The sequence below is a fragment of the Equus asinus genome, chromosome 5 (assembly GCF_041296235.1).
Source record: "Equus asinus isolate D_3611 breed Donkey chromosome 5, EquAss-T2T_v2, whole genome shotgun sequence".
Classification (NCBI taxonomy): Eukaryota; Metazoa; Chordata; class Mammalia; order Perissodactyla; family Equidae; genus Equus; species Equus asinus.
In genome coordinates, this window is record NC_091794.1 from 69,576,707 (window position 1) to 69,594,351 (window position 17,645).

The 17,645-nt window shown below is 47.2% G+C and overlaps 1 protein-coding gene across 4 annotated transcripts in view; it reads left to right on the top strand.

The window, feature by feature from the left end:
* The window catches only part of USP24 (ubiquitin specific peptidase 24), a 139,237-nt gene that overhangs the window by 117,663 nt on the left and 3,929 nt on the right, over positions 1-17,645 (top strand). For 3 of the 4 annotated variants that reach the window (XM_044770871.2, XM_044770873.2, XM_044770872.2), the window contains exons 56-67: positions 242-338; positions 2,650-2,766; positions 3,277-3,369; positions 4,958-5,060; positions 6,649-6,770; positions 7,686-7,799; positions 9,739-9,804; positions 11,831-11,897; positions 13,077-13,155; positions 15,481-15,556; positions 15,954-16,040; positions 16,398-16,508. In XM_044770871.2, the coding sequence (XP_044626806.1) occupies positions 242-338; positions 2,650-2,766; positions 3,277-3,369; positions 4,958-5,060; positions 6,649-6,770; positions 7,686-7,799; positions 9,739-9,804; positions 11,831-11,897; positions 13,077-13,155; positions 15,481-15,556; positions 15,954-16,040; positions 16,398-16,508 (1,132 nt within the window). The remainder of the gene's footprint in view (positions 1-241; positions 339-2,649; positions 2,767-3,276; positions 3,370-4,957; positions 5,061-6,648; positions 6,771-7,685; positions 7,800-9,738; positions 9,805-11,830; positions 11,898-13,076; positions 13,156-15,480; positions 15,557-15,953; positions 16,041-16,397; positions 16,509-17,645) is intronic. The other variant, XM_070509829.1, reaches the window with a different exon arrangement.

The window sequence follows — 17,645 nt, forward strand, 5'->3', positions numbered from 1 at the left end:
CTTGGGGAAGAGAGGAAGAAGCAGCAGAAAAAAATCTGCTTTTCAGCATTCAGGGGTCTTGTTTTCCTGTTTGGCTTCCTTCCCTCACGCTGGCTCGTGGGTGTGTGCCAGAGCTCTCAGGAGACTCGAACCGCATCTCCAAGGAACCTTGCTTCTTAGCGCTTCGGTGGCACCCATGTGGGGAAGGTTGCATTTTAGAAGTCTGTCTTGCTTTTTCACACCACGTTTCTCTCTGTTGTAGGATTTTCTTGTTGGAGTGCAATGTGAGGGAAGTACGAGTTGCCGTGGCCACCATTCTGGAGAAAACCCTAGACAGTGCCTTGTTTTATCAGGATAAGGTCGGTCCCCTTTTTAAAATTTTATTTGTACATTCTGTTTTTACCGAATTTTTTAAATTGCACATGATGAGAAAGCCTGGGACTGGAGTGACTTTGCCACATCACGTGTCTTCTGTGAGCTGACCTTCTGACCAACGCCAGGTAGCAGGCATTCTGTCCTCCCCTTGTATCCCAGAAGTCAGGGCAGGCCAGGAGTTGAGGTCTGCATTGGTCTGTTCAGGATTTTCTCTCTAGAACACCCCCGCTTCAACGTCTTCTCTCGAGAGTTTGTGTCACATCCCTCTGCACCCAGACTAGCCCAGTCTAGAGACTTACTCTAGATCAGCAGACCTTTGGAGCACCCCTGGCTCTGTCGCATTCCTCATGAGCTATTTCCGTGGTCTAAACCTTTGATTGGTAGCCAAACCAAGTAATACCATCCATCCAGGGGCAATGGCCAAAATAGTTCCTTCATTGGTCTCCATTATTCCCTAATCTTTGTTCCTCTTCTTCTGAACTTCTTCTTTGTAACCATATTTTCTGCAGCGTATTTTCTGATTCACAGTTCCACACATGCTAAAACAAACCGTGGTATTTATTACCATCCTCAGTCCCCCCCGAATTGTAAGTCTTAGGGAAATAAATGACATACACCGTAAGTCTGATTATTTAATCTGTTATTAAGTCTTAGCAAAAACAGCAGTTACTTTCCGAGTTTGCTGTTTAAAACAGCTGACACTACATGGAAAACTTTGAAAAATGTTATTTTAAAAATTAATTGGCTCCTCATAAACGTTGGCTGGAAACAGTGTGTCTCAATGAACTAAATGCAAATTCTAGGAATTGCTGCTTCAAAGTCAGATGTGGGCTTTGCTGTTCAACCTTGAGCAAGTCCTGTAAGGAAGATATTAATCCAGAAACGGGGCCTCGCACTCGAGCACTTAGTTCCCTCCACATCACCTGCCCCAGGGGTGCACCGTTAGCCCAGACAAGCTCAGGAGCTTCGCTCAGTCCAGAATGAAGAAGGAGGTCAAATATGCCGTTTAGGAAGGACCCGGAAGAAGACTGTCTCTCAATTCCAGGAATCACGGGGAAGTTAAGGTTTACATAGGTGGTGGTTTTCAGTCGGTTTAAATAGCAGAACCATTTTTCAAACAAAACCTCCCCCAGAATATATAAAATAGGTCACTGGTTTCTGCTTCGGGCAGTTTGGATACCACTGCTCTGAAATTTTTGAAGACATTTAACGTAAGGACCTTCTCACTCTCCCGCTTCCTCCCAGGTACCAGCCCAAACAAAGGATAAAGGCAGAATTAGTGCAGTCTCCCTGCAGATGGGGTCAGGCCGCAGCGTCTCACCCCACCAGCCTCTAAAGGCGGGACCGCAGATGGTAGAAAGGGAAGGGCGTGGTGGAGGGCCTAAGCGTGGACGCCGTTTGCCTCAGTAAATCCTATTGGACATCCAGCTCGTGTGTTTTATGTCTGTGTTCCCCCTGGTAGAAATGGTGCCTCTTGCCACCCACTTTATATTGTGAAGTAGTTTGAAAGTGAAGGGCTACATAAACGGCAGATGTCACTGTGTGTGTGATGGGTGTGACAGGATGGGTGGGAGTTTTTCAGAAGTCCACGAACACCATCTTCAGAGGAGTGAACTAATAGCAGTAGTGAGCCTGGTCTTAATTCTCAGATCACAGATGAATTTTTCAAGGACTTGTCCAAACATAGTTGGGGTGGGAGGGAAAGAAGAAGCAATGGGATAACCAAAATGGTTCTAAACAGATGAAATGTTTCTCAAAGCTTTCCATGAGGCGTCAGCGGGCTTTCAAGTAAGTTCTCAGTTGAGTCGACATTACCGTTGTCATTCTGTCAGGCGTTGCTCTCCATTCGCTCCATTGGCTTGATTTAGCCCCTCTGCCTGTGTCTGTGTTTTTTATTCTTTGCATCTGTGGTTATGTGAAGAAGTAGCATAGTGGAGGGAGGGACTCAGAACTATGTTTCCCCAAAACCCCCTGCCTTTTTTTAAGAGACACAAGGAAATTGGCTCTGGAGAACATGCGCCCATCAGGCGGTAGAATCGTGCCCTTGAGTCTGAAAGCTAGGAATCAAAGCTAGGCTTTCCTTTTAATTATTTCTGCAGTACAGTCTTCCCCTGAAGGTAAAACTGGTAATTCTGTTTTTGCTCTCCAAAGCGTACATCCATCTGAATCTGAGACTGGATTGTATCAGTCACACTTTCCTTTTGTTCTTACGGTGATTTACTTCAGGTTAATCCTGTGACAAATGTCCATCTTATGTTCTTTTTCTTTATGTAATTTCATCTTTCCTCTGACCAGTTAAAAAGCCTTCATCAGTTACTGGAGGTACTGCTTGCTCTGTTGGATAAAGATGTCCCAGAAAATTGTAAAAACTGTGCTCAGTACTTTTTTCTCTTCAACACTTTTGTACAAAAGGTAAATTTTTTTTCTATTATCTTTTCCTAATACAGCAGATTTATAATCTAAAGGAGTTTTATATATGGAAAAAATTTAGACCAAATTTAGGTCATTGTAGGGTCTATGTGATATGGTTTTATGAGTGTTTCTTCGTAAAAGTCTTAATTCGTGGGTTAAAATTACTTGCAGGAGTTCTGATACTGGTAGGTATAGTTACTCATGGAGAGCAGTGGAAGTCTGCATTAAAACTGGTGGCTACTGCACGTTTAGTAGCCGTGCTAAAGCAGCATGAGGCTGTTGAAACTCAAGAGTTTTTCAAATTAGATTTTTAACAAGTTTTTCTATATGTAAATTACAATATTTACTGTAATATTTATATGTAAATTTATATGTATCTATATATGTATTTATAATATTTATATGAAAAATATAATACTTACTGACTCTTAAAACTTATTTAACTGTGTTTTTAAAACAAGTTTTTGTCTGGATAATAATGTAATCTGTCACTCTCACTGTCCCTGACAGCAGGGGCTCCGGGCTGGCGACCTCCTTCTGCGGCACTCGGCCCTGCGCCACATGGTCCGCTTTCTCCTGGGGCCCGCTCGGCACAGCAGTCAGGTGAGGCCTCCTGTCCGAGCCTGAGGGGCGGCCGTGGGCTCACAGCCACTTGGTTTCTCTTATTAGATGATAAATATTTTTAATTTCCTGAGTCCAGGTACTAGTGCCATGTAGACTTGGATGTTCTTTGGAGTTCAATTATTTTTACAGCTTTCTCATAGGATTTAGTCCAGTAATAACCCACGGAAACAACTAAGTAGAATGTCAGTCAAAATGTGAAGTGTCAAGTGCCGCGGGAGGAATGGCGGGCTCTGAGTGGGTTCTAGAGCCTTCCAGGACAGGTGGTGCCGGCTCCTCCGCTTGCTCTCTGGGACCGTGAGTAAGGCTGCGCTGGTGGCAGTTGCTCAGTGGGATGCTGAGAACAAGGCAGAAGGCAGCTGTGAAGTTGCACAGTCACACACTGAAAGGTGTTGCTGCGGACATAATACTTACATTCAGAAAATGAAAGGGAAGTTGCTTTGTAATAATAGGGTTGTGTAAATTGGATGTATCTGAAAATGACTCTCCTGTTTGAAGTTCCTATGTTGGTATGTTTCTCCCATCCATTATATTTCTGGTGTCTATAGATTTAAAGTACAAAAAGGTGAACATAGAGTAATGATAAACTCTCTTTATAGAATACCTTTTATGTGCCAGACGCAACTGGCCCCTTCGTGTGCTACACCACAATATGTTCAGGGACATGAGCAGCTTCCTCCCCGTTCTCAGGTGGGAGTTAAAGCGCAGAGAAATTAGGTGACTTGTTCAAGGTCACGAAGCTGAAGCGTCTGGAGCAGGCTTCAGACCCAGCTCTGATTCCTTCCGTATGTCAGGCCTGCGCAGGGAAGTGTTCCTTTCTTGGGTGAGGGAGACGGGCTTGCTGCTTAGGTCTCCTCTCGGCTTCCTGTTGTCCCACCATGCTGCTCTGACGCCTCCATGTTAAAAAGACCAGCACTGAGACCATGGCGTGCTGTTCTGTTGAGATTTGCAGTGTCCATTTTTCACATCATGCTCCTCTCTATCAGGGGCTCCATTGACACTGATGATGGATTTAAATTCAGTGTCATTTAAATTATATTTAATTAATATTGTTAGATCATATTTAATATTGTTTTGCATTTATGGAGCAGATAACATTGAAAACAGTTTCACTTTTAATGTTTCATTTGGTCCTCACAACCCCAAGAGGGGCAGAACAGGCAGCTTATCTCTGCTGTTAGACCAGTGCAGGCTCGTTACGGTAGAGAACTCTCCCACGTCCACACAGCACGGTGGCGGCAGCGGAGGCCAGGCCTCCAGATCTCCAGCCTCAGGGGCTGTCCCCGTTATGCTGAGGGACAGGAAAATTACCTGGCACATGGAAAGCACTCAGTGCCTAAACTGAGCACGTGAATGGATTTGTTTTAGAATATGAGTTCAGATGTCTCAGGGCACAAGCACTCTTCAGCCAGTTTAAAACCTGTGACATCTTGTACTTTGACCTCTTCTACTGTCAGGCATGAAGAAAGAATTGTGCCCAAGATAGCATGAACCAGCACATCCTTTCCCTTCCTTTTCATGTTGTTTCTAACCAAAACGCTAGTGTCCTCTTTATTTTCTCGGAGAACAGATCCGTCGGTGGAGTTCCGCACAGGCACGAGAATTTGGGAACCTGCACAACACGGTGGCGTTGCTTGTTTTGCATTCAGACGTCTCTTCCCAAAGGAACGTTGGTAAGATTTAACATGTCTTTAATACACTAGAAAGATGAAGAGATACTGAATTTGTCAGTAATGTGTGGAGAGTAATAATGTTAGTAATTAAATGGATATTACTTATTTCTCATTTGGCTATTGGATATTTGAGGAGGACTTAAAATTTTTCATTTTAATTCATGTTAAACTTCACCCTGTTTTACTAGTTTGTCACAAGAGAAAGTCAGTCATTTATTGGAATGGGAGGGGGCATGTATGAAAATTTTTTAAAAGCCCTCTAGGATTAACGGCCAGTTCGGAGTTTGTTCATTCCTGTCATTGGTACAACTGGTCTGGTGGCAGAAAGAGCCAAGGTGTGGGTTGGAGTCTCCTAGCTGTGTGGACTTGACCAAGCCACCTGACCTTTCTGATCCTCAATGCAAAATGGAAATATTTAAAAATGTAACCCCCCAGATGTAATGAAGATTAATGAGATAAAATGTCAAAGTACTTTGTAAAACTAAAGAGGCTCAGATGTAAATTATGTCATTGAAATGTGTTTGAATGTAAGATGTCGTTGATAGCATTTCCTATTCTGTCCTCCAGAACTAAGAGCTCAGTCCCCACTCAGTGTGGCTAAGACAGTTGTCTAGGTCATTATCTAGTATCCTACCCTGTGTGTACTGTGTGTGTGTGCTGTTCCTAGGCCTTGTCATGGCAGCACCAACAACAGTAACGACAATAATACGACAAAGCCGCTGAACAGCACTGAGAGTTTCTGTGCCGGGCCTTTCCCTGGGGCTTTCTGTTTACTGTTTTTAGTCTCTGCAATGAATCTATGAGGGGTGTTATCCCTTGTGTGGATGAGGAAACTAGGACACACAAAGGCTTGGTGGCTTTCTCAGTCTCCCAGCTAGTAAGTGGCAGAGCAGCCAGTGGACTGGAGGCCTCTGAGCCGCAGCCTGTGCTCGGGTCTTCCTGTCGTGTGGCTGGGAAGACCTGACAGGCAGGAAACTAGGTGGAACCACAGCGCACCCCTCAAGTCTGGAAATGCTTGTTGGCTCCGGAGGGGCCTTGGGGGAGCGCTTGGATGGTTGTGAGTAGAGTGTGCTTCCTAAACGCCAACTCAGACATCTGAAAAGAGAGCTGCCCAGTCCGTGCGTTCACACAGGTTGATGAAAGAAAAGGAGAGCGTGAGTCCTTCTTTTTCTGGCAAATGGGGTGACCCCTTCCATAGGAGTTGATTCTGCTTAGCAGAGGTGGTGTTGGCCATTTTTTGACGATAGTCGTTTGAGCAACAAAAGTGTCTTGTCCAGTGTCTCTTCAGAGGCACTTTGGACATTTTTTTATATACTGCTTATATTTTTACTTCATTGGAAGCTTGTCCTGGCGGGGATCACTAGGAGTCTGGATCCTCATAGTCGCACCTACAACTTGGGCATATGTTGGAAGAAGGAGGTGAACGTCGTTTCCTGCCTCCATGTCTGGCTTCCCCTCTTGCGTGTGAGAGCAGGTTGTGGGTCGTCCGCCGTGTGTGTGCATCTTGAGAGAATCGCGTTACCTCGTAGTCGTCCGTTTCATGAACTGACCTCAAGCGAGGCGGCTTCTGTTCCTTTGTCTCCCAAAGCTCCCGGTATTTTTAAACCGCGGCCCCCGGTCAGCGTTGCCCCCGCCGGCCCCCTGCTGCCGCTCCACGAGGAGGTGGAGGCCCTGCTGTTCTTGTCTGAAGGGAAGCCCTACCTGCTGGAGGTATGTACTTGTTCTTCTGAAGCTGTTTTCCTTTTCCATAAGTATTTTCTCCTATTTGAGGAAAAACACCTTTTGTTATTAGTTATATTTTGCATGTTACTCTGATGAAGAAGAGTATTGTTAAGAGAAGAAATGATTCTTTCAAATTAATTTTTCTTCCTATGTATATGTCAGAAAGAAATAATCAGTTGGAGAGGATGTCATCAGTCCTCTCTGCGACCAAGAATTGGGCCTCCAGGGCCAGGCCAGCTGATCACCCCTCCAGATCCCAGGAGGAGGTCAGCGGCGCTTCACCAGCACAATTCCTCCATTTATTATCAGAGGGCTTTGTTCCCAGTCTCTTTGTGTATGCCTGGTCCTGGAATCCTGCCACTCTGCAGCACACGGGCTCCTTGACCCTCAGGGGTAGGGAGGTGGGCCGCAGCCCTCCCTCGCAGCGCATGCTGTGTGGCCATCCGCAGTCTTGAGTCCCTGCCCCTTCCGCCCAGCTCTGGAGAATTACTCTTCCAGGCCTTCTTCCATAGCTTGATTTACACGTATCTGAATCTACAAACAGTCTAACAGACTGGTTTTTTAATTCCATCAACAATGCTGTGCTGTATAGCTCTTTTTATTTTTATCTTAACATTTTTTAATTTTTGGACCTGTCAGTGATTGTTTTAATTTTGGGGATAGGGGCATTTATCTTTCAAAATCTGATGAAAGTGACTCCTGAAAAAAAGGTGCACATTTGCACAAATTGTGTTAAATTTCAGACAGACTTAGGCCACCCTGGAATCTCTCCTTAGACCTCTGGCAGTTAGGGAGCCCTATTCTGAGGCATTGTGGACAATCCTAAATGTGCGTAAATTTCAGTTAAAGTGTTGGCAGCTGTGGCCTGGGTAAAGCTTGCTCCGCTTGTGTCCGCCCCCCTAGGTAATGTTTGCTCTGCGAGAGCTGACGGGCTCGCTGCTGGCGCTCATCGAGATGGTGGTGTACTGCTGCTTCTGCAACGAGCACTTCTCCTTCTCCGTGCTGCACTGCATCAAGGTGGGACTCGGGGTCGGCGCTGGCCTAGGGCTGTGGCCCAGGCGCTGGGAAAGCATTCCTTAGCTCCCGGGCGATATGCTGCTTTTAATAACCTTAGCTGCTTTTCCTAATCATAAAAATAGGATATGCTCATGTAAAAAAAAGTGAAGAATAAAATAAGAACTCAAAATCACACCATTCATAGGAAATCACCGCAAACATTCTTTTAGGTTTTCCTCTTATTTTCCATGCATGTATTTTAACATAATTGGCATTTTGTTGTCTGTGATTTTGTGGGGTTTTTGCCCTTGACATTATGAATATTTTCCCATATCATTAAAAGTTACCAGTGAATATAGTACTTCCTTCTCCCATGTGCCCTAATTTACTTAACCATTCCCCTCCTAGTGATGCACGTTTGCATGGCGTTTAATTTTTAGCTATTAAGAATCATACTTTATAGTCAATAATCATGCCCTGGTGACCATTTTTATGTGAAATCATTTTCCAATTTCAGATTATTTCCCCTGGCAACATTTTAAAAATCACAAGTAGGGTTTTCCCACCTTCTGAGATAGTGGTGTAGTTCGTTAGGAAGTTCTGCTCGGTACAGTCCTTACCACTGCTGCTTACGGTGCACTGACTGCACACCGGCCCTGTTCCAAGCAGGTGGCACATTTAACTTCCTTAATTCTCAAGTAGTCATGTGAGGGAAAGACTGTTATTATCACCATTTTACAGTTGAAGAAACTGAGGCACAGAGTAAATAACTTGCCCCCAGGGTCACACAACTAGTAAGTGGCAGAGTGGAAATTTGAACATTGGCAATCTGGCTCCAGGGCTGTACCCTTAACCATGTAGTTTACTGCCTTTGTAGGGATTACTAGAAAAACTCTTAAGCTTACTCACAGAATTGATAGTAGTTTTTAATCTTTAATTTTTAATTATATGAATAATGCATGACTGCATTTTTTTTGTGAAAAATTACAACATACAAATAAGGCCAAAGTCCACTTTGACCAACACTAAGCAGCCTTGTCCCCTCTACCCTACCCCAGGGACCAATATTGTTACATTGGTGTGTGTCCTGTGAATTTACACCATGTACAGTAGTGGCTGCCCACAAAATTCCTGCCACATGTCTCCCCGCGTCGGGGTCTGTTATGGTGACACGTGTGTGTTGACAGGTGGCAGGTGATGCGGAGGTTCTTGTTCAGGCTCTTACCAAACCGTGTTGCCCTCAGGCTTCCTCGTGCAGCCCTGTCTCAGAGGTGATCGAGTCCCTCTCCTTGCTGGTTACTGATTGCAGGACCTCAGGCAGAGTCCTCCTCAGGGTGGGAGGGGATGTGACTTGACTTCACAGATTGTGAAGAGTCAGTGAGTGTGACATGTGAAGTCTTGCTTAGTGCTGGACCTGGCACCTCGGAAGCACAGTGCTGTGCTGCGGTGTCCTGTCCGCCATGTGCACGTGTGAAGTGGGCACAGCGCACAAAGGAATGGGAGCTTTGCGGACTTACCTCCTCCACTCGGTGTGTCTGGGCAGCTCCTCTGTTTCATCAGCTGACTTTCTCATACACTTCTCATCGCATGCTTGCCTCAGAGCACTCCCATTTGCAATCTCATAGCTGCCCCAGTGCATTCTGGGAAACAAAATAGGATGTGTCTAAATGAAACATCAATATAAATTTGGGCCTGTCTGGTGACTTAAAATTCTCTCCTTTCCTCTCTGCCTTCCCCCCTCCTTCCTCATCCCATAGCACAGTGTCACAGAGTGTTGGAGCTGGGAGGACCGTAGGGGTGGTTGGTTTAGTCCCAAGATTCAGCATTTGACTTGCTCCCGTCAGCCGGCTAGTGGTAGATAGTCCTGCCAGGGCCGGGATCCTGCACGGACGAGTGCCGCTCCTGCGTGGTTTCCTCTGAAGACTTACTGGAATTTTTATGCTTTTGAAAAATGTTTCAGAACCAACTAGAAACAGCTCCACCCCACGAGTTAAAGAACACATTCCAGCTGCTTCACGAGATACTGGTAAGTTAAAGTATTCTGACTCACTTGAGTTCAGGGGTTTGTTAGTCTGCAAATGTTTGTAAGTGACGAACCGTGTGTGCTTGTGTTGTTTCCACATTCGTCGGGCCTGCACTTGCAGGGTCCCCTTCAGCTCAGTCGTCTTTAGAGCTTTGCTGGTGGAGTGAGCAGTAATAAAGCTGCCCTAGAGGCAGTCCCACTCAGCGAGGGAGCTGGCCACGTACACAGCACTGGCAGTGCCGAGGGCGGGGGTGAGGGGGCCTTCCTGTGCATGGGGCTGTGCTGAGCACAAATACTGTGCTGTTTAGACCTCACCACAGTAGCCCTGAGGTAAGTTGTAGGCTCAACAGTTCATTTAGGTCTAAGACGCTGTTGATTATCTGTGTCCTACTAATGCCATGAAACTGAAGTATAATCGCCTGTAGGACCCAATTTTGGAAATATGAAGATCAGGGAGAAGTTTACTTATAATCGGTGAAATACAGTCTTTCTGGAACCTGAAACTTAGAGAGATGGAGTGATTTGCCCAAGGCCACCTTTAATAAGTGATGGCGCCAGGATCTGAGCCAAGCGGCTGGGCCCAGAGCCCCCGTCTCCCACCAGACCCATAGTTTGCTTGGGGAATTGTAAGGAAGTGGTATGGCTAGGAGTGGGAACCGAGTAGGGCTTGGGGAAAGAGGCCCCAACCAGATCACGAAAGGCTTCAGGAACGAGTGCGTGTGGACTTTCCCTGTGGGCCAGCGGCTGCACACTGGTGGCCAAGTTCCACCTAATGCTTGTTGTATTTGGCCCAAACGGTTTTGTTTTGTTTTGTTTTGTTTTGTTTTTTAATTTCTGGATTCTAGTCTGCCTTGAGAAATCCGGTAATCTGGCCATAGTGATCCCATCTGCTGGACGCCGCAGTCGCCTCGAGCAGTAGCGGCATGTCCGCTCCGAGAGGCCTATGGCCTCTGGTGCCCGCTGTCCTCATTGCTCCCGACTGTCTGAGACCCAGCACACTTAGCTCATTTCTTGGAGTCATAGATGCTTAAATTTGCAGCCTCCGCTGTCAGCTCTGGGGCGCCGGGGAAGGGCTCTAAGCAGGAGAGTGATGACCTGAGCTGTGTCTCAGAAAGATTCTCCCAGCAGTTGTTTTGAAGGATGGACTGAAGAAGGAGGCAGCATTGGAACAGGAAGACCATGTAGGAGTGTGTGGCAGTGATCTGAGTGTGGAAGAACGAGGCCTGTACTGAGGAGAGACGGGGTAGAAGGGGCCTGAGGACAGACCAAGAGGTGTTTTGGAAAGAGAATCAATAGAATTTGGTGGCTGGTTGTGAGCTGATAAGAAACTAGCCCAGGGGCTCCTTAAAGAGAGGAGGGCCTGGCTTCCCCTTAGGTCCCCGAGACTTGATAGAGGCCTTAGTTCAGGGTAAGCATTTAATAAACACTTTTGAACAAGGAAACACATCATGGACACCATTTATAAAAACTCCTCTTCCTGGTCCTTTGCCTCCGTTGGTCCTCATGCTTTTACAGACTTTGGGAGATTGTTGCTCCCCAGGCGTAGGGCCATGTGCTGTTCATCTGCTCAGCAACAGACCGCGTAGTTCACTGCACTGTGCACAGTTCAGTGCCAGAAATACTGAGCGAGTGAGACCTAGATCCAGCCTCTGTGGCCAACCCTCCACAGCAGCTGGTGGGGCCTGGCCTGTGGCAACACTTTGACACATGTGTGGTGGACACGTTGGACCCGAACTCCCTTATCCCTGGGATCATGAGATACCCGTCCTGTGACCCACAGAGAACCATAGGTGCAGTTGGTAAGAACAGAGAGGAGACGAGCAGATCTTCAAAATTGCTAATAGTTTTTCATCTTAAGTTTAAAATTTAGGATATTGTTGAGATATATGGCAATGACATGACATTTGTTTGTATTGGGTTTTGTTGAGTCAGAAACTAAATTAATCTCTTGAATTACAAAGGAAAGGCCCCTGTGGCTATAACCCAAGTTCCTCCTTCACTGACCGGCCTTCGCTCCTTCCTCTCACAGGTCATTGAAGATCCCATACAAGTAGAGCGAGTCAAGTTTGTGTTTGAGACAGAAAACGGATTACTAGGCAAGTATGGCTGCCCTTCCTAGGAAATGTCCGTAGTAACGTTGTGTGGTGACGTCCTCACAGATGGCCTGGTGTTCTAGCCGGGCTCCTCCGCCGGGTCTGCCCCACTGCTCTTCCTGGCGTAGGTCAGTGAGGAAGCAGGACAAGTCTGGTTAGGGCCGTGGGCCCCCTCACTCCAGTCAGAGGGTCTTGTCGCCCTGGACGCCTCCTGCCCTTAGTGAGATGCAGCTGGAGGCCCTTTTCCCAGGTCAGGTGAGACTCAGGGGAGCTCTGACTTTTTTCAACAAGCTAAAGGCCACTTTCTGACTCAGGAACCCTTTCATTCCACTTCGTAGCCATTGGGGAGGGAAAGCTAAAACCTCAGACTCAGGGTATTGCCAAGCTCATGAAATGTGATTGCCTTTTCACCTGTGCTGTGAATGCAGCCACATTTCTGCTGTCTGCTCATCAGTGTTTTTTGGCAGAGTTTTCTTTTTCAGAAGGCTAAAGTTGCTTTAATGAGCCATTTCTTAGAAAAAGTTTGGTTAAAAATAGTGCTATTGAACGCCCATCATCTGCCTGTATTTGCAGTTAATCTGAGTCATTTTAGATTTTGCTTTGTATTAAGAGAAGATTTAGGCCTCATTTTATGGCGGAAAAGAGATGTGAGGCAAGCAGGCCTGTACTCTGTTGCGCTGTGCCACGCGGTGGAGCAGCAGCCCTGCTCGGGGCGCACCCGGCCCCGGCGCTCACGGCCCACGCTCCTCAGGAGCAGGGAGGAGCCTGCTCGTGCTTAAATCCCCGAATACAGAGCGGGGTCTGTTTGTTGAACTGAACTAAAACCATAAATTTGTGTTTATCAGATTAACATGTTATCACTGCTCTTCTGTCAGTAGCCTGGTGGATGGAAAAGTTTGGAGGGCCCTAGTGAGTAATCAGCCAGCATAAATTTTAGTTCCTGTCACTTCTCCTAAAACTCAAGCTTTCACCGCCACGTGTGTTTCTTGAATACTATTTAAAGTAGTGTTTCTACCCATTAGAACTTGGGGAATCCTACTGAGTCGGCAGCAACCATGCTTTTAGTTAAGTTCCTTGTCTGCGCATCAGAACGGTTTGTCATCAGAACAGGAGAGCTGTTAGCACTTGGAGCCGCTCTCAGTTGAGGCTTTGCTGTTGAAATGTGCTCTTCTCCTCCTTCAGCTCTGATGCACCACAGCAACCATGTGGACAGCAGTCGCTGCTACCAGTGTGTCAAATTTCTTGTAACTCTTGCTCAAAAGTAAGTATTGACTCAAACTGCAGGGAGGAATCAGTTTTAGTTACAAGTCAAATAAGAGCAGAAAAACATCTGCCTTGTTTTAGTACCTAGAGAAGCTGCCTCAGTCAGGGTGCGCTTGCTTAGAGGCACAGAAACCTGTTCAGATGGTCTCAGAGGCACGTAGAGGGAGAGTGTTGAAAGGGTAATAGACCTTATGGGATCTAAAGAAAAAAGCTCAACCACTAGGCCGTGTGCAGAAGGGCAGGGATCGAGGCAGAGTTAGAGACCTTGACAGCAGGAGTTCATGACCCTTCACTCGACATCGCTTCCGTTGATGTCACTTCACTGCCAGCTCTTCCAGGTTCCAGGTCCCCACTTTCAAGACAGTCTGTCACAGAGACGAAATCACGTCCCAGCCTCTCACACTGTGAACCCAGGCGCCGTGCCAGCTGCTCCGCCTGTGTTCATGCTCACCTGAGCTTTCCCACAGCCACGTGCGGTTAGGCGCTGTGGGCAATCCCTTATCACAGGTGGGTTAGTGACATGCCTGCCGTCAGAGCTGGGACTTGAGCACAGGCTGACTGACTTCAAGGCAAAGGTTCTTTTCTCTTTTTATTAATTGTGCTAAAACATACGTAACATAAAATTTATGATTATGACCATTTTTAGGCGTGCAGTTCAGTGGCATTAAGTCCATCCACTTGCTGTGCAACCATCACCACTATCCATCTCCAGAACTTTTTTCATCTTCAAAACCTCAAATTCGATCCCCACTAAACAACAACTCCTCAGTCCTCCTCCCTCTGGCAGGCACCGTTCTGCTTTCTGGCTCTATGAATTTGACTGTTCTCAGCACCTCACGGAAGTGGAATCATGCGCTATTTGTCTTTTTGTGACTGGCTCATTTCACTTAGCATGATTTCCTCAAGGTTTATCCATGTTGTAGCATGTGTCAGATTTCCCTTCCTTCTGTAGGCCTGAATAATATTCCAGTGTATGTATATTCCACGTGTTGTTTATCCGTCATCTGGCAGTAGCCACTTGGAAAGCAGAGGTTCTCAATGTTAGAAGGAACCTTAGTGGTTTGCTATCTCAAGTCCACCCTTTAATGCCCAGGCAGATGGAAGATTGGGGGACTCCATGATAACCTAAGGTTTTGAGCAGACCACACTGCCTCACTGAGTTTTGCACCAAGTCGTCTTTATAGCTTAAATTATTTAGCTTCAGATTTTTGCTCATTCTTAGGCTGAGTATTGCCATCCTTGGACTTGTACCAAAATAAGAATGAGAAACCCGTTAGGCGTCATCTGCTCATTAGACCGTCCTCAACAGATATAACTGAGAGAGCCCCATTGAAACAATACCTGCACACGTGTTTGCCGGATGAGACAGATTGTGGACACAGATGGATGTCATCCTGCCCCAGTGGTGGGTTCCCTGATGGGGCTTGCTCTTAGCAGCCTGTCCTCATAAGTATTTGCCTAAGAGCGGCATCTCCACAGAGTGTTGAGGCCACACAATCTGTCTGAGGCCAGCAGACACAGTCCAGACACCAGTGTCTTTATGTGCTTCCGTGTCCTTCACATGTCAGTTTATACACATGTGAGGTGCAGTATGGCCGCCAGTACTGTCTTCAGACATGCACAATAGCTTTCTAGATGGGCAAGTAAAACTGGAGAGAGAGGGGGGCTCCAGGACCGCACTTCCAAATTGTTTTTCCTATACTATCATTCATTCTTATTCAAATCATAAAAGGTAAAGACTAGTTTGATTCTATCGAGAAGTCACTTAGGGGGCTGGCCTGGTGGCGCAGCAGTTAAGTGCTCACGTTCCACTTTGGCGGCCCAGGGTTCGCTGGTTCAAATCCCGGGTGCGGACATGGCACCGCTTGGCAAGCCATGCTGTGGCAGGCGTCCCACATATAAAGTAGAGGAAGATGGGCATGAATGTTAGCTCAGGGCCAGTCTTCCTCAGCAAAAAGAGGAGGATTGGCAGCAGATGTTAGCTGAGGGCTAATCATCCTCAAAAAAAAAAAGTCACTTATTAAATATACAATTTGTTGTGCACTTTTTGTTTTATTTTTCATTTTGCAACTTTGAATTTTACTAGAACTGACTGGATGAGTTAGAGATAGATGAGACTTTTTACGACACATTTACCTTTTGTTGCCTTTGAAGTTTAAATGTGAGCATAGCCAAACCAAAAAAAAAAAACTAAAAATTTAATATAAAGACAACTGAACTTTAATGAGAGTAGCGTTAGTGTTTCCAAATTTAAACAGTACTGTAGATTGAGCAAGTGTGTATGCAGAGAAAGCGTTGTCTAATGTGCCTCCCCGACCTGCAGGTGCCCTGCTGCGAAGGAGTACTTCAAGGAGCACGCGCACCACTGGAGCTGGGCTGTGCAGTGGCTGCAGAAGAAGGTCGGTCCGTCTGCGCTCGCTGGCTCTGACGTAGGAGTGGGGACAGTGCGTCTTGTCAGGAAGCAGCTCTTAAACTTAATTTTGAGACTGACCTCCAAGTATTTTCAGACTTCAAACCTTTTTTAGTACAGTTGATAGCTATCAATATGCATTAAATTTGTGTCTTAACTTTATGGGTGAAAAAGTAGGGATTGTATAGGACGTAGCATTTGCTGTTACCGAGATCTTGAGAGTGGAAGTGAGCTCTCCCGAGAAAGACTCTCCTGGTGGGATGGAAGGTCTGGGTGGACTTAGATGCCACTCGGCTGCTCCTTGTCCTCTGGTAGCTGGGGTTAGCAGTGCGGGCTCGCGGGTGCCTGTCCACCATCTCTGACGGTGCTCTGGCCCCCCGCCTCAGATGTCGGAGCACTACTGGACGCCGCAGAGCAACGTCTCCAATGAGACGTCAACTGGGAAAACCTTCCAGCGAACCATCTCCGCTCAGGTGACGGTTGTCTTGATTTTGTGTGGCTTGAAATCCCTGAGGTAGGATTTTTAGTATGTTTCTCAGAAACTGCAGCCTCAGAGCAGAGAGATATAGGTTGAAAATGAGAAAGAGCAGAAGAAAGGATTGAATTTCCATGACAAGATGGCACATGGGCGTAGTTATGCAGACCATTTGCCTAGAAGAAAAGCATGCAGCTCGGTCAGTCTGGTCCCCAGCCTGCTGCTGAGGTCGGGGGGCGCTCTGGCGGCCACCATGCAGGCAGCAGCCTCGAGGTTCCCGGGTGGTCTTCCCTGGTGGGTGCTGCCGCCACTTAACAGCCGCTGACTCTGGCTTCCTGTGTGAAATCGCCCTCAGGACACATTGGCATACGCCACGGCTTTGCTGAACGAGAAAGAGCAATCAGGAAGCAGTAACGGGTCAGAGAGCAGTCCCGCGAACGAGAACGGAGAGAGGCATTTACAGCAGGTGCGACGGTAGGCCTATCCTGTGGAGGGCAGCGCCGGCTCTGAAGTTCTCCAAAAAGAGCTTCCATGATCAGGAGACAAAAGGCCCCAGCTCCGCCCGCCAGTGACCTCAGTCCAGGACACACCAACAGCATGCTCACGGAGTAGACCAGCGGCGTCAACAGGAAAGTGGAAGGGCTTGCAGGCGTCCGTGGCTGGCTGTTGTCATCCACTTGGAGATAAAGCCCGGCCACTGACATCGTCAGGCCAGCTTGTAGGCTCCGTTCTGCTGGGTTACAAACTGCCCCCCGACCTGTGTATTCACCAGCCTTCCTGAAAACACGGCCCCTAAAAGGAGGGGCCTCGTGCCTTAGAAATATACCTGCTTGTCAGGGAGTCAAAGAATAATTTTAAGCTTTTAAAAAAAAAAATAGGAACATTTTCTGTACTGATCACAACAATAGTAAAGGAATGAAATAGTTATTGAACACCTACTCTGTGCAAAGTAACACAGCAGTGCGGATGTGGCGAGGCGCAGGGGGTCTTCCCTGCAGTCAGCGAGCGTCCCTCTGCGATCCCTCACGGACTCGGCACAGAGGCCTCATTGAGTGAGCCCTGTTGATGTCCTTTGTTGTCTCTCGGATCCTCGGAACCACCTTGCGAGGTCCCGGTTACCCTGAGTGTGCAGGAGGGAAACTGAGGCTCAGCACAGTGATGTGATTTCACCCAAGGCCCCTCTCAGCAGTTTGCCTCATCACCTGCTTTATTTGCAGAGAAAATAAAAGCTATCAGACAAGAGCTCCTGCAGCTGCTGCAGTGTCCTCATCTCTCCTGTGGCCGAGGCGTCCCTCCCCGCTCCCCAGGCTCCAGCCAGCCCGCCTGCCCCAGCTCTGCAGAAACCTTACACCCTCTTTCTCTCCCTCCCTGCCCCCACCCCTTCCCCCCTTCCCCGCCCCCCTTGGCATCTTGATCCTCTCCCTCTCTGCAGATCCCTTCCAGCAGTGTCGACACACTCAGCTCTCCCCTCCTTTAGAAACCACCTCTCTCCTTCTCTTTCCCCTGCCTTCTCTCCTTTTCTTCACAGCCAAAATTCTCCAAAGGATTATGGAGACTTAGCTGTCTCCATATTCCCTCTCACCCTTTCTTCAGCCTCTTCCAG